The sequence below is a fragment of the Dermacentor variabilis genome, chromosome 3 (genome assembly GCF_050947875.1).
Source record: "Dermacentor variabilis isolate Ectoservices chromosome 3, ASM5094787v1, whole genome shotgun sequence".
In the NCBI taxonomy this organism is placed as follows: Eukaryota; Metazoa; Arthropoda; class Arachnida; order Ixodida; family Ixodidae; genus Dermacentor; species Dermacentor variabilis.
Genome location: NC_134570.1, coordinates 102,035,490 through 102,063,358, shown reverse-complemented (window position 1 = coordinate 102,063,358; position 27,869 = coordinate 102,035,490). Strand labels below are relative to the sequence as shown.

General features: G+C 46.5%; 1 protein-coding gene across 1 annotated transcript; it reads right to left on the bottom strand.

The window, feature by feature from the left end:
• Positions 1–161: 161 nt before the first annotated feature.
• LOC142574641 (uncharacterized) lies at positions 162–8,434 on the bottom strand. Its single transcript, XM_075683680.1, has 4 exons — positions 8,363–8,434; positions 7,169–7,292; positions 6,593–7,060; positions 162–262 (listed from the first exon to the last, which is right to left on the bottom strand). The coding sequence occupies exons 1-4, from the start codon at positions 8,432–8,434 to the stop codon at positions 162–164; spliced, it is 765 nt and encodes a 254-aa protein (XP_075539795.1).
• Between the last annotated feature and the right edge of the window lie 19,435 nt (positions 8,435–27,869).

The window sequence follows — 27,869 nt, the reverse complement described above, 5'->3', positions numbered from 1 at the left end:
CCGGCGTCGACGTCGTCATCGGCGCAAACGCTCAAGACAGGGTGCAGTTCGTGCACCGCTTGCGCCAACGCCGCCATCTTCAAATAGAATGCCCGAGAACACAAGGAGGCCTCATACGGAAAAGGCTGCCCCGTGGAAGAGTGGCCGGCGCTTGCAAGCTCTCAGTCTTCTAAAGAGCCTTCACACTTGATGCTCCCATTCAAGCCCACTTCTGTTGGTGCGGCTTCAACAGTCGACTGCCAAATGATTCCGGTGCTGCGATCTATCATGAATGTCATCAGGGCCATGCTTACAAGCATTGACAATCCATCTGCTAGAAGAGGGGCTGCAAGTGCTCGACGCGCTGAGCCCCGTCCTAGCAAGCCTTGGGTGAAGGCATGACTGACAAACACCAGTCATTTCGTAAGGAGGTCAGAGAAGCGTCGATCCTTCAGTGGAACGCGAGAGGTCTAAGATCTCGCAACGCGGATTTTCGTCAATTGGTTCTCACTAAGCGATTTTCAATCATTGGCATCTGTGAACCAAGATTATCCCATCCAATAAGACTATCCGGCTACGAGACAATATTCTGATCGAGCGACATCAAAAGTAGCAAGGTCATAGTATTTATTCTCCGTGGACTCACTTACGTCGTCCAACCGGTGCTAGCTCATGAAGACAATCAGTATGTGTGCATGACTGTTAAAAAAAGGAAAGTCACCTTTGCACTCTTGGGCGTGTATCTGTCTCCATCAAGTCGATTTGACACCAAAGGACTAGACGACATCTTAAAAACACAACCTGGTCCATAGATTAACACCGGCGACTTCAACGCACACCATACCATTCGGGGCAGCTCAAAGGTTAGAGCGACGGGACGACGACTAGCTTCATTTGTTTCCAACAATGGTCTCTATCTGATGAATGACGCGAGTCCAACATTTTTACGGGGAATAACGTAGAGCAGCTGCCTCGATCTGACTTTCGTCTCCCACGGCCTCACCACACATGTTAAGTGGTTTTTGGACACTGAAACGCATGGAAGTGACCACATCCCCACTAACCTCAAGATCAAGGGAATGTCTAACACGTATGCGTACAACACGATTCGAAGAATAGATTGGACTGTCTTTAAATCCCACATTGAGGACGCTTGTCACAAAGGCCTCTCTTGTGGACTTCAACAAGCTATCAAGAAAACGCGCACACTCACGTGTTCTCCAAGGTATACTGAATTCGACCTGGAATTGGAGCGGCTTCGGGTGATTCGCCGTCGTGCTGAAAGAAGATATCGACGCACTAAGTCAATTCAGAATCTAAGAACAGCCCGGCGAATGCAAAAGAAGATACAACGCCGCATGGATAAACTAGAGGCTCAGCGGTGGTCGAAATTTTGTGCGTCGCTACATCACCGCAAACCGCTATCTCAGATATGGAGAACTGTGCGAGGTCTACGTTCAGTTCCGGAACAGCGTTTCCCGTTTAAGGCCCTAGCACTATTCCAGTGCCGACAAGGCACTGATGTGGCGGAAGAGTTCTGTGCTATGATTGCGGGCCAGCCAACTCGCACAGGTTCGCTTACATTGAACTGTATTCCAGATTCACGAGATTCACGCATGAATCTGCCTTTCACGACGCAAGAGATTGACGCGGCGCTCGCCCTATGTAAACGGTTGTCGTCGCCTGGTCCAGATGGCATATCTTACCGTATGCAATGTCACCTTGTTGAACGGACACGAAGTGTGCTCCTTAATATTTATAACAAGTCCTGGCGGGAAGTCAAACTTCCTCAAGATTGGAAGATCAGCCACCTGGTACCGCTTCTTAAGCCTGGCAAGTCTCCCTTAGAGATTACATCACAAAGACCAATTGCGATGGCACGTTGCGTTAGGAAGGTACTGGAGCGCATGATCCTAGGCAGACTTGAGTTGTACCTTGAACATTACGAAATCTACCCGGACGCCATGGCTGGTTTTCGACGTCACCGATGTTTTATCGACAACGTTACCGATCTGGTAACCTGTGTTCAACACCAAAAGACGTGTAAGAGGTTATATGTAGCAATGTTCTTAGATACAAAGGGAGCCTACGACAAGGTTCTTCCTTACACCATAATTGAAGCATTGGAATCGGTGGGCCTAGGCGGTCCATTATATCGTTGGAGATGCAGTTATTTACATAGGCGGTCTCTATTTCTTAACACTGAAGCTGGCCCAACCTCGCAATATTATACGCACCTAGGAGTTCCACAAGGCGGTGTCTTGAGTCCCATGCTTTTCAACCTTGTACTCATTGGTCTCGCGGAACGACTTCCGAACACAGTTAAAATATCAATGTATGCCGACGACATCTGCGTCTGGTCATCTGGTGTGACACGGCCGGAAGTACGCGCCAGGCTTCAAAAAGCTGCCACGTCAACATCGGCGTACTTAAACGAACAAGGCCTCAAGATCTGGCCAGAAAAATGCGCATTGGTCGCGTTTAGCTGAAAGCCAATGAGATCATACGATGTCTCTATCGACGGTCAAAGTATACGTTAGGTCCGGACGCACCGATTCTTTGGCGCAATCAATGATCGCGACCTCTGCTAGAGTCTTCATATGGCCTACCTAAACAAGCGTCTGACGGATATCTCTAATGTGTTTAAGTTTCTTGGAGGTAAAGTCTGGGGTACTTCAGTACATGCATTGATGCAACCGTACAGGACACTCTATCTTGGGTACTTGCGATACAGCTTGCCTGTGGGGACAAACACCTGCAGAAGTAATGTCCGTACACTCGAAACCGTCCAGGCCCAGGCATTTATAGTCTGTATTGGATTGCCGCGGTGCTCGTCAACGGCTGAAACAATTGCCATTGCACACGATTTCCCAGCCAAGACCCATATAGTAATGGAAGCGCTCAGAGCACACATAAGACACCTTGATCGAGCCCCTGCCCATCATCTAGCCTCACTGCGGGAGGATCGGCCACGTGCTTCCTTTGGTGAAACAGTACTGCCCTATCGTATATACCTTCCATAAGGTTATACGGCTCCAGCAAAAGCTCCGTTTCCACCATGGTGCTTGGCTCAAGCAAAGGTTCGACTAATGGTAACAGGAATACGAACAAAAGCCCAACTCTCGTCTCCAGCACTCAAGCAGCTTTCACTGCTTTTGCTTTTCGAGACGTACAACGAGCATCATCATCTATATACTGACGCTTCAACCACGGTGAATGGGTCTGCAGGATCGGTGACCTTTCCTGCAAAACCTTCCACCATAAAAATCCGACTATCTCACCAGGCCACGTCGACTGGCGCGGAGCTTGCGGCTATTCGTTGAGCACTTCGTGTAATTTCTGAAGAACTACCCAAGAAATGGAGCGTGTTCACTGATTCCAAGGCTGCTCTTCATAGTTTGGTTTCTGCCTTGCGCCGAGGACCCCACGAACAACTAGTTCTAGAAATCACACTGCTGTTTTACCACCTCGCCGAGCAAGGACACGACATCACGTTAAAGTGGATTCCAAGCCACTGTGGCATAATGGACAATGAACATGCCGACGCAGCAGCACAATCTGCACATGAGGATGGCTCGCAAGACTCCATTCCATTCTCAAGAACAGACGCTGCAATGAAAATTCGTGTGTTTGCAAATGAAGCCATCAAAACCTTATGGAACACACCAAGCTTGAAGCATACACGTCTACACCGACTGGACCTATCCCTTCTAATTCGACCCCCATCTGAACTCTCTCGACTCAAAACATCAGTACTTTACTGACTGCGGCTTGGTGTCGCCTACAGAAGATCTTTTGCCTTCCGAGTCGGAATGGACGGCAGCGCGGCTTGCAGTCACTGCGGTGGCGAGAAAACTATGGAACACGTACTTTGCCACTGTCCTCAATACAGCGCGCACCGGCTGTCACTAGCGACCGCGTTGGCACGCCTTGACGACAGGCCACTTTCAGAACAGTCCGGTTTGGAATGCCGACATGAACTGGCCGTCGCAGCGAAAGTCGGTCAAGGCTTTGCTGACCTTTCTATGTGACAGTCGCCTGTTAGAAAGACTATAAAGACCCCATTCGCCTCCGTTTTCATATTTTGTCTCGTGCTTTATTTTTGTCACGCTTTTCTTCCCGTCTTTACTTCCCCTTTCCCTTCCGCTAGTGCAGGGTAGCAAACCGGAGGCTTTAACTCTGGTTAACCTCCCTGTCTTTCTCTCTCCACGCGAATGCCGGTCCAATATTTTCCGCCTTTTTGAATGGCCGTGCTAATATTCTTTGTTGCATGTGCAAACTGGGCCAGCCTTGGATCTCTATCACAGTGGTACAGCTAATATTCGGTTCACGCTGTTTATCATAGGCCATCATTGGGCAAACAATAAGAATGGCACAGCCAATCTTGGAAGCACGCTACTAACCTTAGGCGATCATTGGGCAAGCAATCAGAATGGCACAGCCAATATTTCAACCACGCTGTTAACCTTGGGCCATCATTGGGCAAGCAATCAGAATGGCACAGCCAAGACTGGGAACATGCTGTTAACCTTAGGCCATCATTTGGCAAGCAATCAGAATGGCACAGCCAGTATTGGCTGTGCCATTCTCATTTCTTTATGGTGGTAGCCACCTAATCTATTGACTTTGTCTCGCGGTCGAGTTTTTAATTTCCACGAATCTACCAAGCTCGGACAGCAGATGCAGCGTGTAAGCAACATAGCACGTCCCGCAATCCGTGTAAACATGCACAGTAGAAGCATAGGCTTCAGAGAGGTTTGATAGCGCTAGTGGCCGCATACCACATTAGTGTATTTTTATTTCTCGCTGAGGCAAATAGTAGAGTTGCAGTAATGGTCTTGAGAACAACGAATGAATTTAATTTTTATGTTAGGGTTTTAGGTGCCAAAACGGCGATTTGATTATGAGGCACGCCGTGGTGGGGCAATTCGGATAAAGTTGGGCGCCCAGGGTATCTTAAACGTGGCCTCAATGCGCGGGACATGGGCGTCTGCGTATTTCACCTTCACCTCAGTGCGGCCACGGCGGCCCGGATTCGATCTCGCGGCCTGGCGCTTGCCAGAACCACACCATAGCCACTAAGGCACTGAGGCAGGTGAGAACAAACATGCTGGTGTGTCTGAAACCTTAGCTGGGGCAAGACAAGCAGGAAATAATTGTTCTAGCGAGCGATAGCCCATGAGCAAACGCAGTCTGAGCGCATGTCACAGAGTGCCGGGAACCAATTGCACGCATATACTAGGAGGTTCAAGGAAACGGTATGCTTCAATAGGATAGACGGCTTCTTCCGCGATTCTTTGCTTATATTACGTGCCGTGTGGTACAATTAGGCATAGCCAAAACGCTTCGGCTTGGTGACTTTCTAGGTTGCGTAGGCAGAAAGGTCCCACCTCCTTAAGTACTGGTGAGCTATATCACATGTGATAACCAAAGATTCAGTGACGTTGTCATAGTTTGTGCGAATCATTCGAAGTTGCTGTGCCGATAACTATTTTTATTTTTTTTATTTTTCGCTTCTTCAGTGGTGATACGTTGATGCGCTGTAAATAATTTTAACCCAGTTTTGCTTTTGTATTGTATTTACATTTAAGCACTGTTCGTTGCTTCACCGATGTAAACTTTACCCTATGTAATACCCACACTAGAGGGCCTTTAGGGCTATTGTGAAATAACGAAATAAATAAATTAACAAACAGCGCTGGACACATGTGAAGCAGAGATCGCTCAGACGAATCCATTTCAGTCTTTACACCTATTTAAGAAGACGAACGAAACGGAGAATTTTTCCTTACACATCGTCACATGTTTAGACGAAGAAAAGGTCATGGTCGATGATTACAGGAACGAATCTACAGTAGTTGACGCTTGATAACACGGCACCGTCGAAAGCAGTCGGATACAAGATCAGCGGCTTGTGAATGAAAGGAAAAAATAGAAATTTTTTATTTGCCAGTTCCTAACCGCGATGGCGGAAGTACTTCGACATAGCAGCAGCAGCATGCTGCCTCAAACAGTTGGGGCGCAAAGTAAAAAAAAATACTTAAATGCTATGGTGGTGCCAGGTAGTTGTGCTGCCAAAAAAATATGCCAAAGAACTTCACGCTCAGCATTCCCAGCCAGAGGTCATGTGCAAAAGTGCGCCTTGCAAGCATACTTGTTCTTCCGCTTATGTCGGGAAGCGAAAGGTAACGAAATTGCAAGTGAGATTTTGCTTATGGTGCGGACGAACTTTATTTTTTATTGCATATATTATGGCAGGAGGTGCACGAGTGAAGTTGATGACTATAACAACTCTTCTTGTTCTTCAGATAAGTTGCAGCTGGATGGTCTCTACAAAGAGCAAAAAGAAAAGAAAATCAAGTTATGAATCGCTGTGACATAAAGCACATAAATTTTGAAGTTCCACGGTTTACCGGTCTTTTCTCTTATTTTATTCTCACCAGGTGCCATTATTGTCTACGATGAATATTCAGGTTTACGCACAAAATAGGAGCCAACAATAGAAGTCCAGTGTAAATAACCAACGCTCTCCCTTCTGGTGCAATGAAGTAAAGGAGAACGGACAACATTAAAACGAATATGCTTAGAAACAATAACTAAACTATGTACTTACACTTCTTCTTGCGGAGAAGGGCACCATAGTGGTAGGGAGAGCCAAGACCATAGCCGTAGTTCAAGCCGTAGCCGAGCAGACCGTGACCGTAGCCGTAGTGGCCAGCGCCGTAACCAAGGGTTCCGACACCGTAGTTGTAGACTGGAGCAGCGTGGTAGGCAGCTGGGGCGTGATGGACGGTCGTGGTGGCAACAGAAGGGGCGGCAGCGTAGGTGGCCACGGCTGGGGCGGCCACAGCGTAGCTGGCGACTGGAGCGTGAGCCACAGTGGCAACAGCCGGGGCCTGGTAGGTGGTAGCAACCTTGGTCACAGCTGGAGCAGCGGCATAAGTGGCAACAGCTGGGGCGGCGTGGTAGGCGGCATATGGAGCAGCAGCATAGGTGGCAACAGCTGGAGCAGCGGCGTAAGTGGCGACTGGTGCGCGGTAGGTGGTAGCGACCCTCGTCACGGATGGAGCAGCGGCAACAACTCGAGCAGCAGCGTAAGTGGCGACTGGAGCATGGGCGATGGTGGCGACGGCTGGGGCAGCGTGAGCGACAGTGTGCACAGCTGGAGCGTAGCCGGCGTAGCCGAGACCATAGCCGTATCCGAGACCACCGTAGCCATAGCCAAGACCGTAGCCATGGCCATAACCGAGGCCATAACCGGCGTAGCCAGCGAAAGCGCTGGTGGCAAGAGCCAAGAGGACGCAGGCACGGATCTGGAAATTCATGGGCATATTTTTGTGAGAATTACTTATCCCTGCATAACGTTCTCTAGTATAGGTTTGATGCGTACTCTATACTCTGATATAAAAAAAAGCGAAATAAAAGTACAAGGCACATATGATTTTGGAATAGGGTATCTTCTAAAGCTCTAGCCCAATCGACAACAACATTGTGGTCATAAACATTAAGGTTGGTGTTTCGGATATTTTGAATAATTCCAGAAAGCAGGGTAGAGATGGGCAATCTCTGCCTGGAACGACTTAAGGCTTTAACGCGCTTTTCAACCAATATCCTTATGTTTAACGTGCACGAAAATCTAAAACAGCGTTCCGGCTCAACTAGGAAAATGCTTAAATTTTTGTTATAAGACATGCTAGCTATTGAACCAACGAATTGACTGCGGGATTTTCGTGTGTAAATTTCTGTTATGCACTTTGGCGTGAAAAACTATTGAGCAGCAGTAGTATACTTAGACGATTTTCGCAAGCTGCGCTCGGCTATTCACAAATCCAGAGAACAGGCTTTCTCACCATGGTGACTTTAGAGCTGGTGTTGAGCCGACTGCTAAATAAGCTCTTTTCGCGCGTTCTTTTATACGAAAAGTTTTTCCTGGACCGCGTCTTCTGATGGGAAACTACACAAAAAATGCAGCGTAAGGGGAAAAAGCAAAACATGTTTGGAATGATTTTGTTATTCCGCCCGTGTTTTTAAAGGAATAAAACCCGAGTACGCTGAGATGGTTCACATTGGCCAAAATGTTATGAAGCATAACATTCGGCAAGGACACTAGTGAGAAATCTCCAAGAAATGATAAATAAAAAAATATTGCGACGTGCTTTAATGGTAGGCTACGCTACAGCTTACGGACAGGAAGCATTAAGGCAGCAGTGAGCGCGAAAGGGTGACCGAGCATCGTTCTTTGCGTCGTAAGCGTTCAAGTAATAAAAATGAAATGGCAGATGCGAGATACTGCTCAAAGAGGGAAATCACTATGTAAGGAATGCCATGACATTGCCACGATGTAGCTTCACGAAATAGAGATCATGTGCTTGGAGAACAAGACCTGAATTTGAAAGATGCGACAGCCAAAGGTGGCAGCCCGCTTGCCCGAGATCCATTTGTACCCGGACGACATCTCTCACGCTGAAGCGTTCTTGGGTGTGAATCCGACGGGATGAATAACCAGACATGAGCGAAGCTTTCAAAGAATTCAATCAAAGGTGCTCCCGTTGTGCGCAGGTGCTGACTCTCAGCGAGACGTGCACATCATTGAGAAATCCCCATGATTCACTTAAGGAGCAGCCAGGCTTCTTCGTGCGGTGAAATGACCATTGAAAAAAAACACGCACGTCGTCGTAATAATCCCAAAACTCTATGGACTGACGCTGTCTGCAAGCTAGGAAGTCTTAAAATGTTGCTTGTACGGCTTCAATTCTGTACCTAAAGGAAAAGTTAAATACAGAATGGCATTTGAGTCGTATAAATTACTGTTTTGAAAGCCAACATTTTTGTGATCGTCCCGTAGCTGGTGAAGGCAAGAAATATTTTATGTCAGAAACTGAACCTTTGCCTGCAACTAAGAAGAAGATATATTCTATAAAAAGAAAATACATTGATTTGATCACGCCCCGTGGGGAGTGAACGTTTGAATATCTAAGTGATCACACACCCAATACGTGGCTTCTGCATGTTCGTGCACACTTCGTGGCCGAGGAGAAAAAATACGTTGGTTTTGTGGTAGGACGCACTCGAAGAATGTGCCATACAGTAAGTTAGCTTGCTCAAGTATGTTAAGGCACACAGTTTCTACAAAAATGAGTGCAATGGAGTCTTTTTTTTTTCACACTATAAGTAATTATTTTAGCACAATTTCAGAAACTCATTCACTTTCCGCATTTGATGTGATGATGTTGGTGATGGGAAACAAGAAAGTTTTTGTTCTAATAAAATTCGGCCTCAGAAAGCATAGCATTCTGGCTCTAAGCAAATGTATTGTAGATGTAGATCTAGTGCATACATTTGTTCTGCCGCCGACGGACACAAGTACATGGGTGCTACAGTTACAAGCAGTAAGTGCTATGCAGTCGGCACCAAATAGTTCTCGACTTGTGTGTGTGTGTGGGGGGGGGGGTGCTGCAAGCCCTGCCATGACCCAGGGTCTCCATATATATATATATATATATATATATATGAAGAGAGCGAGAAAACAAGAAATGCCTTAAATTTCGTACGAAGTTCAGCCCCTATTCTTCTGCAGAATGTCGAACTCTTAGCTAACGTAAATGCAAGTACACAAGCGAGTGATGTCTAAGATTGATCTCAGCCTGTAGAGAGAAACACCTATATTAGCCAAGGGAAAACAGGATAAACTAAAGACGTAGTGTCGCCAAGAGCACTGACTGGGCTAGGTGTGAGTCTGATTACTGACTATGGCTGGCACTCACAAAAAATATGTGCTGCATTACAACAGGACAATTGTTTCTTTAAAATTTTCGGAAGTTACCGCAGACAGAGCACGAGACTAGAAGAAGGTGCCGTGATGTGCTCGTCGTAACTTCCCATAATCATGAATCAACAACTGGCGAACACTCACGCTCTGCTAGGAAAATGAAGATAGCGTAGAGGTAATCTCAACTGATTTCAAAACCAGCAGTAGAAGTTAGAGGTAAGGCACCAAAGGCACAATTAGGTAAGCTATTGCAAATAGCACAGGACCTCGAAAGGACAATGGATTTAAGCAACTCAAGAGATCAGATGCAATTCGTTGAATTGTCAAATCTGATAAACAAGAAATTAAGTGATATTCCAAAACGTAACGTCCAAAAAATTGAGGACACTGTATAAACTGGGTGTAGCAATAAATCAGTGAGCAGGAAACTTGGGATAGGAAAGAACAAGATGCATGCAGTAAAATATTCTGATGCGCTATTCCCGCGCACTGAAGCACGCATCCTGCCGAGCATTGAAGAATACGCCGGAAAGACGGTGAGGGCGACGTTCAGATAAGCGCTTGTGTTGTTGTTCTGCCATCAAGCCAGCAGCCGTCTCTCTTTGTATATATTTTGTAAATATAGCTTCCTTTCCCTTTGGGCTACTCTCATCACCATGGCATTTTGGTGGTAGGTGCGGGGTACCCACATGGTACAACGGAGCGCCGCAGCAGTCGACACTTGGCTTTGTCCACGATGGCGGAAGAGGGGTCGTGCCCACCGATGCGACTACAACGACAACGGTCGTCATGGCCCAGGTAAAAGACCCAGGCACATTCTGCGGGAATGACAACGTCGGAATCGACTATAATATGTTGGTAAACATAATATTTTACCTCAAAGGAACAACGAAGGTGTGGTTTTAGAATAGCGAAGACAAAATTTGGAGCTGGGATGCTTGCAAGGAAAAGATGTGTTCCCTGTTAGGCAAGTCTGCAGGTAGAAAGACAGCAGCAAAGAAGGAACTGGTATCTCGTAGGCCGACAGTGACAGTGTCATACCTGACTTGTATACAAGACGAGCTCGCTATTTGCCGCAAAGCCGACGACGGCGTGACGGAGTCTGAGAAAGATGGCCACGTGTTAAAGGGCATAGCAGATGATGCCCTCAATCTGGTAACTTGCAAAGACTGCGACACCATCGATGCCATCATCCAAGAGTGCAAGCGCTCTGAGGCCGCCAAAAGTCGACGCCTATCCTGCTCTTACTGACTGTGGACCCGGCTTGCTTCAGCTGGACCTACCGTGCTACCATGACTCTCCTACTTCACGACCAACCGCGCTTGTTCTCAGTGGATTACGTTCGTCTACCTCCTCAAGCCATTATATATGTGAATTTGCGGTCTTTTTCTCCTATTGCCGAGGGCGATGACATCTTGTCCCCGATCGTTGATGTCTTATTCGCCAAGAACACCACTCTTCCTCAAACCCTTATTAGAGTTAGGGATAATCGAACGTCTTTACCCATATGGAACTTTATCTGGTGCACGCAACTTATCCCAGGCGGCATGACTCTCGCATATATTTCTTCAATCGATGAGTGTACCGTTTCTTCATTAGTCACCGATGCTTCTTTGTCCTCTACCACTTCCCATTGTTCCCACAATCTCTTCGATCGTGATATTGCCAAGATGATAGCGTTAGACGTCCTTTCCTTATTTTATTGAAATGAACATAAAAGAAAGAGATGTAGTCACTTTGTAACGGTGACTGCTACTCCTTTTCTCATAGCGGAAACAACAATATAAGAAATATCTAGGAAAATTTAAAGAAATCACTTGATACAGTTAGAGATCCACAGCACAGTCCTTCACTCCCATGAACATAGCAGTATAAAAATAAATGCAAGTTTTACCACAACGAGTTCGTAACAAAGTCGCAAACGCACACAAACGGCCGTGATGTTGACTTCGATGAGCATATAAATAGATGAGAAATTACACAGTGTTAAAATAATTTCGCACACAAAAAATGTATAACACGTAATATACAGGCGCTAATAATTACAAATAATAGAAGAACATTATAGTAACATCGTTTGACTATTCAGTGCAATACCTAGCACTTGTTAAGTATGCCTGTTTCTTCATAAAAATGTTCAAGCGCGTTGAATGCTTTCGGCTCTGCTATTTTCGATAGCCACGGGCCCAGCAATTTTGCGAGTGAGAAAGGCCTGTGGAGATCAGTGGAGTGTAGCTCTTGTTCTAGTTGCCATCTTTGCATCTCGTATATGGGGCATGCGAGGAGTAGAAGGCGAACATCCTCATCGTCGTGGCCACAGGAGCAAGCCGCGGAAAGAGCCCGTTTGATGCGATATAGGAAATGTATGGTGTATGCTGTCCCAAGGCGCAGTCGATGAGTTAGTGTCTAGGTACTTTTATAAAGTCCTACATCTAGCTGGTATTTGAGTTGATGGTCCACTTCATAAAGGATTGATTCCTTAGTGTTTTCATTAAACCATGTTGACATACACAACTCTTTCTTTAGTACTCTCAATATCCGTATTGTGTCGATTGGTGATAAAAGGATGAGTTGAATTTCCGTATCTTTATGGGCTGAGTTTGCCAATGAGTCCGCTAGTTCGTTGCCTGCTGTACCAGCATGGCCTGGGACCTACTGTAGTAGCACTTCATGTTTCCTTTCATTAGCCCGAGTTAAACTGTTCAGTACTGCGTATGTTATTCGTGCGTGTGGCTGGCTGTCATCACTATATTCAAGACATGCTAAAGCCGATAAGGAGTCCGTGCAAATTACCCACTTTGTTGGTGTCTCATAATTTTTTAAAAATGAGTGGCTTGGAAAATTGCCACTAATTCCGCTACTGCTGGTGACGACGTGTGTCCTAGACGGCAAGCGTACTGTACCTCTAAGGATGGTACAACATAAGCTGCAATCGCATTTTCTTTGATTACAGAACCGTACATGTAGACGTGAATAGATTCTTGGTACTTTTCAAATAGGTGATGTAAAGATAATTGTTTTGCTGCTAATGTGGAAACTTCGCATTCCTTTTTTTAGCCCTTCGATTGACGTTTCTATTTTCGGCGCTTGCAGAAGCCATGGTGGGTAGCACAGGTCTGAGTGCCCAAAAGAGATCATGGGAATCGTGATCTATGCTCTCGAAACAAAGCGTGTATCTGTGAACCCGGACGCTTCTCTATCAGGGAGAGAAGGGGGTGTGCAGAATGCTGAGTAGAAATTCTGAACAGATGTCGGCATGCTTCCAGGTTTCGAATCACCGTGAAATGCTGTTCCCGCGATTCTGCAATAGTGAGGTGACTGGACAAAGCTTGCGGGACTCCTAGGCACACTCATAAACTCCGAGCCTGCAATAGCTGTTGCCGATGGGGGTACGTCGCAGATAATTTGTGCAATACAGAGGTGCAGTACGAAATTCTCTGACGCACAAGCGCTGAGTGGACGTGAAGCAGCGATGCAGTTGTTCAACCCCACTTCGTGCCTGCGATTCGCCGGAGAACATTTATAACGCAACTAATTTGGGTCTCCAGGGCGGTCAAATCAGTCCTTTGAAGCTGGTAGACTAAATTCACGCCGAGAAAACGATGTTTCCTAACCAGCTCGATCTCATGGCCGTCAGTGGAAAGACCAAAATTTCTAACCTTTTTTCTTGTGAAAGGCAGGATTGCTGATTTGGCATAAGATGTCTTCATGCCCTGTTCTCTTAAATAATCGCCTATTGCGTTCAAATCTTCCTGCAGCCGATGTCTGACAAATTCTAGAGTCTTGTTCGATGCCCATATTCAAATGTCATCAGCATGCATATATATGCTTATATATGCTTGAAATACTGCTGGTAAACCTGCTATTGCTGCATTGAAGAGAAGTGGACTTAATGCACTTCTTTGCGGAACTCCTTTTTAATGGTGTATGCGTCGCTTTGTCCGTCTTTCGTATTTAAATATATCTTTCTATCTTTCAAGAAGTTAGCGATCCATTTGAGAACCCTGCCATGCACTCCGAGAGTTGAGAGCCCAAGCAGAACGTGAAGGTGACGGACCGAGTCAAAGGCCTTCCTAATATCAATATACACAGCAACAGCAATGTTCCCATAGCTAATCTCCTGTTCAGCAAACGTTACCAAGTCAAAGACGCAGACCATTGTACATCTACCTTTTCTGAAGCCAGCCATTTGATCTGGGAGACAACAGCTGGGTTCTATTCAAGATTGCTGTCTAGTATCGATCATCTTTTCCATCCCCTTTGAAACGTAGCTTGTTAAACTAACAGGATGGAAGGAGTCAATAGAAAGTGGCGTTTTGCCAGGTTTTGGCAATGGGACTACATCAATGAACCTCCAACTCATAGCAGCATGTGCTTTCTCCCACGTCTTGTTGAAGGCGTGTAGGAGAGTGGACGTGCCTGTTGGGCCAAGTTCAACGGGCTCAGACAGCCCATGTGTGGCGCATATTAATGTGCTACCACGACATCTTTGAGTTTAATGCCCATCCTTTGGGACAGGCATCTGCGGTCACTCATATAGGATCAATACTGGGGACACCAGCCCTATCAGACGACGTCCTTATCGCGTGCCCAATGCCGAGCAAGAACTATTACAGCAGGAAGAGAAGTCGATATGATGCTCATCAAGGACGTCAGTGAACATTTATGCAGTCCATGGGCATCACCGGTCGTCCTAGTCAACAAGAAAGATGGCAGCTGGCGCTTCTGCGTAGACTACAGTCACTATAACATGGTAACACGCAATGACGTCTATCCTCTGCCGCGGATCGATTATGCTCTCGACTATCTACACGGCTCCGCCTACTTCTATCGACGTGAGGTCAGGATAGTGGCAAATATGCGTCGATGATGAATTCCGTGAAAAGGCCGCATCTGTTACACCCGATGGACTTTACCAGTTTGAAGTAATGCCCCATGGACTGTGTAATGCCCCATCCACATTTAAAAGGTTGATCGACTCCCTGCTTCGCGGCTACAAATGGTCAACATGCATCTGTTACCTTGACGATGTAATCGTCTTCTGACCGGCATTTAAAATCCACCTTAGCCGCTTGTTGGCAGTTCTTGAAATTTTCCGGCAAGCAGATCTTCAGCTCAAGGGTGCTATGCAGGATGCGCCGAGTTTGGCGAAACTCGGGATCTTCACGAGCTCTGGCGACACCCCAAGATGAAAGCACAAATGGTACCGAGACACAGTTTATCTTTCGACAAGCCTCCAGTTTCATTGGTTTATCTAGATTCACTCTGGGTGGCTATCATTCCTTGGGCGTCGCCTTCTGGGCGGTCGACAAACTGGGGCTCACGTGATCATACCGTCGGTGCATGGTCGCGCCTTCTTTCACTTGTTTGTCGTTCCACCGAGTGCATTACACGCACAAGCGAGTTATAAAACAAATGCATTTAATACAATATTATTAGTTAGTTTTACGTGGTTTAAAAGCATTTTAAAGCTTACAAGATGTACAGTGAATGTGTATTCGACTAATTTGTAAGTTAGTACTCTTCGCGTTATACCACGAGGGAACGCTGTGGTGGCGTCATCTCATACATTCATCGGGCGAGCATGGCGGCTAAACATCGAAGAGGCCCAGTGTAAACAAACTCGTACAACGAGCTTGCAGTGCGCGACGTAGTGATCAGGCTCGACAATGGCCACTATTTCTTGGATAGTTCTGTTCTTCCGTGAGCAATCTTTCCGTGCACCCCGAAAGACTGCGAATACCTTAGGCGATTTTACAGATCGCAACGCGTACCTACTGTTCACGGCACAATCCTGAACAAACAACTTATCCGGTGCTGCTTCTGTGAGTGCGCTGAGTTCCTCCACTCTGCGTGACTTCGAGCGTCACGAAAATTGCATAGTGTGCGCAAAAGGAAGACAGCCGATATAGCCACGATGCGACAAGGAGGTGGTGCCGACGATGGATCTCGCAACCAACACAGTGACGGAGGCATCGACAAACTGCGGATAAGTATATTTCTACTGTTTCATATTTAGCATAATAATAGTGCACGGATTAAGTCACTTTCGTTGTAACGAACTAAATGTCCAGCAGTTTAAAAAAGGCATTGAGAGCATAAGAGTGTTTGTGCTTTTACATGTACGTGGGCCCGCGAAAATATGGAAAAGATAAAGGTAACCTTCACTAACTTAGTGATATAACAGAAATTCATCAGTGACATTCAGTCCACAGAATCTATGGAAGAGTATTTTATCCAGGTAAAATATCAATAGCAGGTACTGATATAAAGCAGGAAACTTATACAAAAATTTCATGGGTTGAACAGCACATGGGAGGCATTCCCGCATCGTGATCGCCACGTTACCGATATCCTTGAAAAATGTTTAGAATCGTTGCATTCTACCGGTTATCCAATATGGGACATAAACCTGGGGGTTAACAAAGAAACTTGAGAAGTCGAGGACTGTGCAGAAAGCGAAGTAACAAAAATTGTTGGAAATCGCATTAAGGCAGGAAGACAGTGGCGTAGTAAACCATGGCAACTGATATGCTAGTTGAGATTAAGAAAAAAAATGGAATCGGTGGGCAGGCCATGCACGTCTTCAATCACTTGTTGCCAAGTTATAACAGGTGATTACATAAGCGTGACAGAATGGATGTCAAGGAGAGAACTGCAGCCGAGGATGGTAGAAAATTACGTAATGGGACAAAAATATGATGTTTGTATACATAGGATGCAATCAGCTCGCATAAGACGGGATTGTAGGGAGCGCCATTGATTTTGCAGCGAACAAAAATAGGTTTTGTGGTGCTGACAGTAGAGACTCGTGAAGGTTCGAGGACACCTCAGCTGTTGGCACACTAATAAACATTACAATTGGCTCTGAAAAAAACAACCCGTTATGAAAAATAAAGCAATGTTGTCCCGACAAATTGTTTTATTATGCATACACTAAAGGCCTCCACAGTTAAGGGCCGTTAGTACCCATAGTGCAATGAGCATTTTTATTTGTAAATAATAATTTATATGCAGTTGATTCATTCCAACAATCCCCTTTTTTTGCAGCAAAACATTCTGTTGCTGGAGGCACTCAACCGCCTGGTGGCAGTAGGCGAGCGCCAGGCACATGCTCTTGAGAGAGTGGCAAGGTCCAGAGGGCTGCTCTGCAACAGTAGGATCAGTGCACTCACTGCTTTCCAGTTGAGCCCCCAGAACACACCTTATAAAGGAGCTTTCAGTTTATTATTTTGTTTATTATTCAAGAACATGAATAAAATTATTGCAGTAAACATTGTGCTGTGCATATTGGGACACTTGTAACATGCACTTGATGTCTCTTCAAAATGGGCAAACACGTAAAACCTGGACCGTGTAAATGAAAAAGACACTAATGCAGCATATACATCATTGTGCTGTTTGTTCTTTCTATGTGCAAGAATACAGTGGGTGTTGATTAGCCACAAGATGAACGGTGTGTGTATTTCGCAATGAAACGACAGGAAACGGCATGGCCTTAATAATGCTATCACCTATAGACTGTGCACATGAATGCAACACTCCGCGATTTAAACATGCCATTACATGCATGTTCGATACCACATATTCTTTAACAATGTCATATATTTGCATGTACTAATTTTCACACAGCTTAAGCTCATGCACAGTTCACTTGTGATGCATCCATTTCATAGGGCAAATAATTGTACACTTTGTCCTTTTGTGTTGTATGAAAAGCGGCATCCTCTAGTCGGATACAACTTCACAAGACAGGAGAGGCCTCACCCAGATGACCAAAGCGCAGCAGCCGATTGCCTCCACGTCTAAAGAAATAGTCCCTCTCCAATGAGCGGGTATTAGTGCGTCCTTCGGCACGACGTCAGTGTAGAGTGTGTGCCCATTGGTGCAGGCTTGTGTTCACCTGCCGTTGAAGTGCAGATTCTGCGGCCTCCTAAAGTTGTATCCGACTATAGAATCATGTAATGCCTTGCACTGGTTGCATAGACTTTAGCAACTTGATAGCACACAATGATCAGGAACAGAAATCTATAAAGGCACCCAAGTAAAGCTGGCTGGCCACACTTCCATCATGAGGGGCTGTAAACAGTTCTCGCCAAATATTCCCATGACATCCTTGAAAAAGAGGTGGTGTTTGGCACTTTAGAATCAAAAACAGATTACAGTGAATGTTGTGTACCTCATTAAAACAAACTGAGCTTGGTTATCTGCACAGCATGTAATGAAAGCATGTGCTTCACATAGGAAACAAAGTGCTCTGTCCGATACAATTGTCGAGTTCGCTGTAGCACCTATTATGTCATTAGTGTCAACATACAAATTTTCAAAGGCCATTCATTTCACCATAATTTTTGTATGTTGGTTCTATCAATTAGCGCTTGTATTACATGAGCAAGTGGATTTGAAAGCAAAGCTTTGTTTGCAAACCTTCAGACTTCCATAATTCTGTGGCAAGGCACTGGCATGGTGTCGAATAGCTCACACTTCCTCGGTCCTGCACCAAAGAGGCCCAATGCTCTATTTGAAGTTGGATCGCGCAACAATTCGACGGCACACAAAGAAGAGTAACGCACACAGCAGAGCGTTCTGCTGTGTGTATTTCCCTTCCTCGGTCCTGCACCAAAGAGGCCCAATGCTCTATTTGAAGTTGGATCGCGCAACAATTCGATGGCACACAAAGAAGAGTAACATACACAGCAGAGCGTTCTGCTGTGTGTATTTCTCTTTATTGTGTCCCGTCGAATTGTGGTGCAATTCAGCTTCAAGCTTCTATACCGATACGAGTCTTCAACCTCACCAATGATCTAGTTATTAAGCCACAATGGCGCACATCTTTGATATGTCCCAACACGAATTAACTCTCCAACAAATCACCACAAGCATAAAATTTTGCTGCGCAGGTGTATGCACGTGCCATATTCTGTACCACTAAACTCGCAAGAATCAAAGGGGCAAGCATTAACCAGCCTTACTGCTGCCGTTACCATCATCATGACACCAATAGAAAGACAGTGCTGCGTTTCAGTAAAGGGAGTGCCGGAGGGAAAGGCGTGATAGCGAGGCTTGAGGCTTACAATAAAAATAGCATTTACAAGACATGTTCAATGCCAAAATATGCTGCATATCGCTCATGCTACTTTGGCATTGCGGCAAGCTTTTACACGTTTGAGCATGTCACAGTTTGTGTAATCATTGCTCTAAAGCTGTACAAAAGGTCTATGCGCTCTGCAATCTTTATTTTTATCATGGTGGGTTAAAGGCCCACTTTTCATTGGCATCTGCACCACATTTCTCCCGATATGTAATTTTGCCTTTGTGGTTCACGACATCTTCACGCACACTGAGTTCTGCAGAGCATTCGATCTGCATTGTTCTACTGCTGAAGAATTATAGCCCCATTATGAGACGAAAATATATGATTTGTCCATACAGAATAACGGTGACCCCCCCCCCCAAAAAAAAAAAGAAAATACACTGAACCACTGGCACATGCACCAACAGTGAACACGGCAAACACTCTGAAGTATTTTTTTTCATGCAAGCCAGCACACTAAGATTCTCAATGCATTTTCATTTTGCCATAAATGCATAGGCACAACAGGCTTGGCGCGGCACCCACATCTCGCACTGCAACGAATTGTGCAATGCCTTGCTGTTTCATAGTGCGGCCGATACATGACGCATGACCAAAATTCAGAATTATGCATACTAAGTAATTTGTGCTACGTACTAAGTAATCTCATAAAGAACCCCAAGTTCTTTGTGAGATTAGCATTCACAGGGTACTTCACACAAATTGTGATATCCATTTATCTATTTATACTTCATTAACCTCCTTCCCCAAAAAGTGAGCCATATGGAAGGCACCCTGATAGACAAGTAGAACAATCGGTAAAATGTCAGCAACCAGCGAAAAAGTCAGTATCATAGGCTGTCGCATGTGTGACGTCGGTAACACAAAATTTAAGTCGGCTACACAGAAGTGACAAATTTGACAATATGGTGCGTCTAGACATTGCTTCAATGCTAATCACAGTAACGCTGACATTGAAGGCACCTTAATTCCTACGTACGTTCCGTCGACATACCCGACTACGTTCGTAATGTTTCCGCGAAGTAGGAAGCGTTCTTTTATAAATGCCCGCTCAGCCGCAGTCTTCGGGAAAGCCAGCCACCGCTTCAGCACTGCCGCATCAATAAGCGCATCAGACATCGCTGACACAGAGGCTCACAGTAGCTTGATGACGTCCAATGTAACGCTCGGCGCCGACGCTTCCCTGAAAACTCCCAGTCCCGTAGAAACGGAGGGCGCAGAGGACTTGCTCTTCAACGGTGAGCGAATGAAGCCCGCCACGCTGTCTCCACAGACGAGGGTCTTCGCCTAGCTCGTCACACAGCCAGCACACTGATGTCTTCGACAGGCCGAAATGACGCTGAAACTCCACGGCGGTCACGTACGCGAACGGGTCCAGACGGTCATACTGACGCTTGCTGCCGCTGGCTGCAATAACACAGGCTGCTGCTGCCGCCGCCATGTTCCCGAGTTGAACTCGGAGGGGGTTTCGCGATGTACGAGTTTAGCACGAGTTCGCCTGTCGATCAAAGCCAGAGGTCACGCCCCGCGCGAGGCACGTAACTCTTGTGCGCGCACCCACCACGGTTGGGCCACGCCCAACTTATCCTTCGGCAACAGCGACGCGGTGCCGAGCTGAGAGGCATCAACAATATTCACCACCGACATAAAACACGCACAACACACTGTCATCGGTTATGTACTGCGCACTACTATCAAAAACAAAGCGTTGACTGTCGCTGGCTCATGCATATATCTTCTCGGGCTGAGAGGGCCCCACAGCACAGTTTCATTGCCTGCATTGTGGCGACGTAGCGCACACTAACCAATTATCGGCACGTCACTGTAGCTGCTTGCAAGGCGTCGATGTGCCGAGGGTGACGACGATGCTGAGGAGTGCGTATCGCAGCAGACGTTTGAGATGGCTGCTCTGTCATCGGTGATGTATCGGAGCCACAACGTCGTAAACACGATCAGCGTCCGAGAATCGCTCGCTCTTCTAGACCCAGTGCAATGGCATTTCTTCATCACAAGCACTGCGCACTCAACAGTTCCAACACGTTCCTCAGTTCGAAGTCTCATTTCATAACCGCACACAAGAGCCCTCACCTGCCAAAATGCGATTGCTGCGGTGTCGTTACGATATCCTTCTGCGATCGCTGCTGGCTCCAGCATAAGTAATCCGCAAGCACCTTGGTGCGCACAAAACACTCAACTACTGCGTACATGCGCTCAGAGGCACTTTCACTGGGCAAGCGATGACAAGCGATGAATTGTGTCGATGGGAAGCACGCACTTCTTCGCAATGCATCGCCGAGGCTTCGCGCACAAAGATAAACTGGTACATTTTCACTAAACTGCGTCACTACGGGCACTAAGGACCGCCATTTTGCATCGACAGCCGTTGCTCCCGCATTTATGACTAGTATGTCATTTTTAGTTGGTAAAGTGGAGGCCTTAAGGCGCCTGCGATGGACAGCCGTACCACGGCGCTGCGTTTCTATTCCCCTAATAGAGAAAGAGCGGTGATCACTGACATTATTGAGAATAGCACTGTAGCGCCCCTAGGCGACATCTCACCGTATGAACTGCCTCGTGCGTGCGACCCGCTTCAATGTATCCGCTTCTAAGCTTCCGCCTCACTGTCGCCACTCCCGGCAAGAAGTGCAAAATTTAATAATTTGCTCGATCTCCGTTTGTCATCACAAATTTCTAGCATTCAAAACGAAAAACAGACACTTAAAGAAATAAAAATGTTCGTTATTTTATTTGTTGTATTTTAACGTATTCGTTTGAGCGAAAGCGTAGGTGCAAGAATGCGCCGCATGTACCCTGTTCACATTCGATCGAGGATAGACAGATAGTCGCCGAAAGAGGAGGCACGCCCTTGACGCGCCCGGGAAAGGCGTGGCAAGCGGCTCACGGCATGTGTGCAGACAGACAGCGGCACAGTCACAGTATTGCTAAGTTGCGATAATCCGTTGATAACAATACGCGGCGCTGGCGCGCTTCGTTGTGCAGCCTTCTGCGCTTGAAACGTGGAAGCAGCGTGCCGCGCAGCTTGCGCTCATGTTGTCATACGCGGCTTTTTGTCTACATAATTTCTTGCCTGTAGCTTTTGCGCGTTCCGCGCTATCTCCGTTCACTGACTGCCGTCGAGCAAACTCGGGTAAAACTCGGGTGAACGAGAAACTCGGCGCATCCTGCATAGCACCCCAACTCTGCCAAATGCCGTTCTGGCCTCCACGAAATCACTGTGCTTGGCCACCCTGTGAGTGTTAAGGCGTGCAACCTAACCCAGAAAAAATTCGCTTTGTCCAAGGCTTCTCTATGCCACGTTCTACTAAAGGCGTACGGAGCTTTGTCGCCTTGTGCTCCTATTTACGACGTTTTGTCAAGCACTTCGTCGGCGTTGCCCGTCCACTCATGCAACTCTTGAAGAAGGAAATGTAATTTTCTTGGGGTCCTGAACAGGCCACAGCGTTTCACATGCTCACGACTTTACTTACGTCACCACCAATCTTAGCCCATTTTGACCTGTCAGCTCCCACTGAACTTCGCACCGACGCGAGTGGACGTGGCATCGGCGTTGTCCTCGCCCAGCAGCAACAAGCAAGAGACCTCGTCATCGCCTATGCCAGTCGCCTTCTTCCCTCCTCAGAGTGCAAATTTTCTACTATTGAGCGCGAGTGCCTCGCACTAGTTTGTGCTGACGGCAAGTTTCGACCCTACTTGTTCGGCCACACCTTTTCGGTCATCACAAACCGCCATGCGCTTTGCTGGTTGCCTTCCCTGAAAGATCCGACTGGACGACTTGGTCGCTGGGCAATGAAACTGCAAGAATACTTCTTTGACATCACTTACAAGTCTGGCAGACTGCACCAGGATGCGGATTGCTTATCCCGTCATCCAGTTAACACTCCTGATTTGCCAGCGCACGATTCAGACGCCTGTGTCTTCGCGATTTCCGATTTAACCGACATGCGTAGCGAACAGCTACGCGATGCCCATTTGCGGTCAATTATCCACGGTCTACGCTCTCATCACTTTGTTCCGTCCCTACAATTATGCGTGCTTCGTGACGGAATCTTATACACACGCAACACTAGCTCCGATGGCCCAGAGCTCCTACTGGTTGTTCGCGAAACACTCCGTTCCACTGTTCTCAGACAGCTTCATGACGCCTCGACTGCTGGACAGCTCGAGTCAACTCGCATGTACGGTCGCCTTCGGCGTCGGTTCGTCTGGCCAGGCCTCCATCGCCCTGTGCACCGATACGTTGCTGCTTGTGAGTCCTGCCAGCGCCACAAGCATCCATTTGTCGCCAGCGTGTCCTCCACAACCCATTGACATTCCCAGTGTCCCATACTACCCCCATACTACCGAGTCGGCCTTGATCTAATCGGGCCATTCCCAGCATCTCTGACTGGGAAAAAGTGTATTGCCGTAGCTACGAACTACACGACACGATACGCTGTCACGCAGGCACTGCCGACAAGCTCTACCACTGACGTTGCGGAATTTCTCCTTTACGACGTTATTCTTAATCATGGCGCTCCTTGAAAATGAGCGCCCACGACCGACCGTGGGCGCTCATTTCTGTCCCAAGTCGTCGACGACATTCTTTCTTCACGTTCCATACGTCACACGCTAACCACTGCCTACCATCCGCACACGAATGGGCTTACCGAGCGCCTCAACCACACGCTGACCACAATGCGCTCCATGCACGTTTCCTCAGACCACCGTGACTGGAACAGCCCCTTGCCTTATGTGACATTTTCCTGCAACTCGTCACGCACGAGACCACTGGCTTTTACCCCTTTTATCTATTGTTTGGCCGCCATCCCATATTGCCCTTCGAGACTCTCTTACCGTCACCTGTGCACCATGTTACAGACTACTCCCGTGATGCATAATCTCGGGCTGCAGCGGCTCGCCAGATTGCAAGGGATCGTCTTTATGCCTCCCAGTGGTCCCAGAAGGCCCGCTACGATCGCCATCACGGAGTCGTTAATTAATCTACGGGCTCTCTGGTCCTGACCTGAACGCTTTGCCACCACGGTGGCTTGTCGTGAAAGCTTCTTTCCCGCTTCTCCGGTTCTTACAAGGTCGTACGCCACATCACTGACGTCACGAACGAAGCCGCTCTATTGGCCAGTCGATCATATGCCGCATCCGCCACTGATATTGTGCACGTCTCCCGACTTAAGCCTTATGTTGCTGGACACGATCCTACTGCTCCTTAAGTGCCCAGACCGCGATATCGCCGGCGGGAGCTCTATGTTACATGCTATTCCCGCGCACATAAGCACGCATCCTGCCGAGCACGGAAGAAGAGTAGCGCTCGTGTTGTTATTATGCCATCTAGCCTGCAGCCGTGTCTCTCTGCATATAATTTGTAAATACAGTTTCCTAACCCTTTTGGCTACTCTCATCCCCATGGCAATATAAGCAGGACGGGTAATGAGAAAAGCGATTTCGACGATTTAGCAAACACGGCAGCAAACTTATATACTAACCTGTACAGTAGCCAGAGCAACTACACAAAGTTGACTGAAGTAGTTAGACGAGGATACAGAGTCAAAACTAGTGATTAGGGTAGAAGGATTTGTCAAGACAAAAGCTCAGTGACCTTCCACTCAGTGAAGAAGCGTGACCAGCGAAGCTGTGCATGTGGGCCCCTTAATGGTGAACTGCAACTGAGCGGCTGGTCGGACCGGCATTGCACTATCATCGTGATCGGCGCGCGTACAGAGAATGCTTAACGCCTGTTTCATCTCGGCCGAGGTCGGCCTGGTATTTTACTATCTTCGGGATTAGCCCACGTAATGACGTTTTATTCTAGTAGGGCCACGTCAATCACGGCACGTACTCGACGGCACGAACGCAGGTGGCGTCTGACGCGAACGCCGGACGAGAAGTCTCGAGTTTTGTGTCGACACACGGACACGATCCTGGAGGAACTAGCCCTTAATGGCTTTGCAGTTAGGAGAAATGAAACAACGGTGGATTTATGCAAAAATGAAAGTGATATTATGCTATCAAACCTTGCGATTCTTTATACCAAATTCTTAACGCCTTCTTGTCTACTAAACAGTTGGAAAAAGCCAACGTTATACTAATCCAAATGAAGCGTGAGGGTAAAGAATTGAAGCATTATGGACCCATTAGTTTGCTTGATAGTGTCACATAAAATACTCACGAAGCTGATTTCCAACTGAACCAAGGCAACAGTGGGCTTCCATCATGCAAGAAGACAGGTCGGTTTAAGGAAAGGTCATTGTGTAAATTACTACATCCATGTCATCAATCAGGGAAAATAGAAATCTACACAGCAGTACGAGACTCTCTAGATGGATTTTATAGATTCTGAAATGCCGTGTGATCTATAGGAGATACCAGCAGTCATAGCGGCATTACGTTATCGAGGAGCGCAGGAAGCATACGTCAATATCCGAGGAAATATTTTGAAGCTTGGTTTAGATTATATTCTTTTAAATCAATTTCACGATCATTTGAAAATTGCATATTGCTGTAATCATGGCTTATCATGCCCTAACGATTTCTACTTTCGATTGGGTTTTGGGAAACTCAAGCCAGACGCACAACCGCAAGCCAATTCGTGGCAATCTAAGACGCACGTGGTTTTGGAAACTGAAGCAGAGCAGGCTGATCAGCCACATCAATGAAAACCCCCTCTCTCCACACCCAAGCGTCTACTTCTAACCTTAAGATGCTAATAATAACGGGAGTTATATGAAGAGATGCGTGAGAGAGCTTAGTGCTTTACTCATGAAGACAATAGGCTATATTGACATTTCAAGGCACCGCCCATTCTGCGTGCCGAGTAAAATGCAGAAAATTATGCAGCGTGAACTACGCAGCATTTGCTAAGTTATAAAACGATAATGCTCACTCTAAATAGTAAGTGATTAGAAGAAAAAACGAACTACGTCATGAAGTTCATTTCCAGTTGGCGCCACAGTTTTGACAAAGCAGTTGTTGTACTGACTCAACAGTTACTAAAATTCAACGACAGGCTAGGTGAATTATGTCATTGAGTGGCAAAGTGTTGAAAGATGCTTAGCAGCCCCATATTATCTGGGAGAAGTTTTATCTATAGCCACATATTACTCTACAACGAGGGCAGGAAAACTCTGCGAATAATACCTTACAGAAGGAGTTTCATTAGCATGCACGCCGCGTATGGGAGAGAAAGCGGCAATGTGACAGCCGACTATTTCGCACAAGTTTACCTATGCTGAGTATTAATACATTTTAGAAAGAATTCGCACTCTCTACAGAAAGGGCAAAGAATTGAAAACAATAACAAGGTTTAACGTACGGAAGGTGTTTTACCCAAACAGCTTCCTATAAATCTTGAAGGCTTCTAATATAACGCTCGGGCGACATGCTGGTGTGACACATCATGCGCAGCAACTACTTCTGTGCTGCAGAAGAAACGTCTCAGCAGCTGCCAGATGTCTCTCAACGCTGGCTTCATGTAAAGAACCGCTAGTGGCGTGCCAGGCGTCACAACTTATCAGTGATTTCAGCGATGCCAAACATTAAAAAAAGCAGGCAACCGTTAGAAATTCTCAGCGCCACGTGATTATGTAGTTTGATCTTGACGCTTACCGTCTGTTACACTCGGGTAAGTGTGTGCACCAATGCTTCGCAATCAAGTAGCTGTTCGTCAAGAACGATTTGGTGCGTGTAGGCACAGTGGCGTTACTATGAACGGTTCACATTGCGATTTCTTTCTATTACAACTGAGAGTCTACAGAGCTGCCAGCATGATGGTTGGCTATCCACAGCGTATGCGTTACCCGGGAATATAATGTTAGAGGGTTTCCAACAACGCCAGGGACGAGCGGTATGTCTGACTGCAAGAATGACGCAGTCAATTCGAAGCACCATAATGCTGCACTGAATATGCTTTGCAGCAGAGTCAAAGCACCGGTATGCCTCCCATTGCTGACATGAGCGTTGTCCATTGTTGCAATGGAACGGGCATATGATTTCGAGCTTCCAACACCGTTGATTTTCCGTCGGTCAACTCGAGCACTTTTGAGGTGCGTGAGGTTACTGTGACATGCCAGGCGTAACTTAAAATGTTAGGAGGATCTCGCCACTGTCGAATTAAGCGTGAACATTTGGGCATCTGGCGGTGGGGTGATTGACAGCAGTAATCTTCCTAGTTGGCATAAAAACTTGTACAGTAGTACGGACCTCTCACCCTTACAAGAGCACAAAGACTTCCAGGGCAGCACCGGAAGATTTCACCCAGTTTGGGCCATCTCTCTATATAACTATGTCTCTGTATATGACTGCGCTTTCCCGAGAACTTTCGTCACAAGGGAGCCCATCGTCATGCGATTAGAACATTGGGCTGCTGGGTTCAGGGAAGCGGGTTCAACACCAACCGTTATACCAACTTAAGACGCTGCTTATGGGGTGAACTCACGGGGACTAAGGAGAACTCATCTCGCTTTTTCTGCGAAATGAGTGAAGTTTTCAATGACTGCGGTAGATGAAATGAGAAAATGGTCGTTATCCATAAAATAGTACGTGTACACATGCGCACAAAAAAAGAATTCGACCTCAAGGCTTTGCAAGAAGACCAAATTGATTTCCAGTGCCCATGCCAATACATTAAAGTTTTCGTTTTACCATACCAAGGCGTCAAATAACTTCACGCTCATCATTTCTGAATAAAAGATACATCGCAAAATGGTGGCATCCAGCCTTCTGGTTGGATAGCTCATATAGTAAAACACGCAGGAAAAAAAAGGTAGGCGAGATTGTGCTTGCTATGAAGACGAATTTTATTCCTCCATTGCATTCAGTATTTACAATGGCGACAGATCGAAGTCGATACCTACAACGTCTTCTTGTTCTTCAGATAAGGTATTGCTGGATGATTTCTGCAAAGATAAAAAACAAACAAAATACATTTAGAAACCCGATTTAAAAAACAAACAAGAACTACAGCTTCAATGGCATCTATCTGGCATTTTCATATCTGCACTAGCATCCTTGAAG

Coding starts and splice junctions, on each gene's coding strand:
- LOC142574641 (XM_075683680.1), bottom strand. CDS start 8,434: ATGTCGTCCGGGTACAAATGGATCTCGGGCAAGCGGGCTGCCACCTTT. Junction 7,061..7,168: donor TGGTCTCGGATACGGCTATG/GTCTCGGCTACG, acceptor CTGCTGCTCGAG/TTGTTGCCGCTGCTCCATCC. Junction 263..6,592: donor CCTTCTCCGCAAGAAGAAGT/GTAAGTACATAG, acceptor CATTCATGATAG/ATCGCAGCACCGGAATCATT.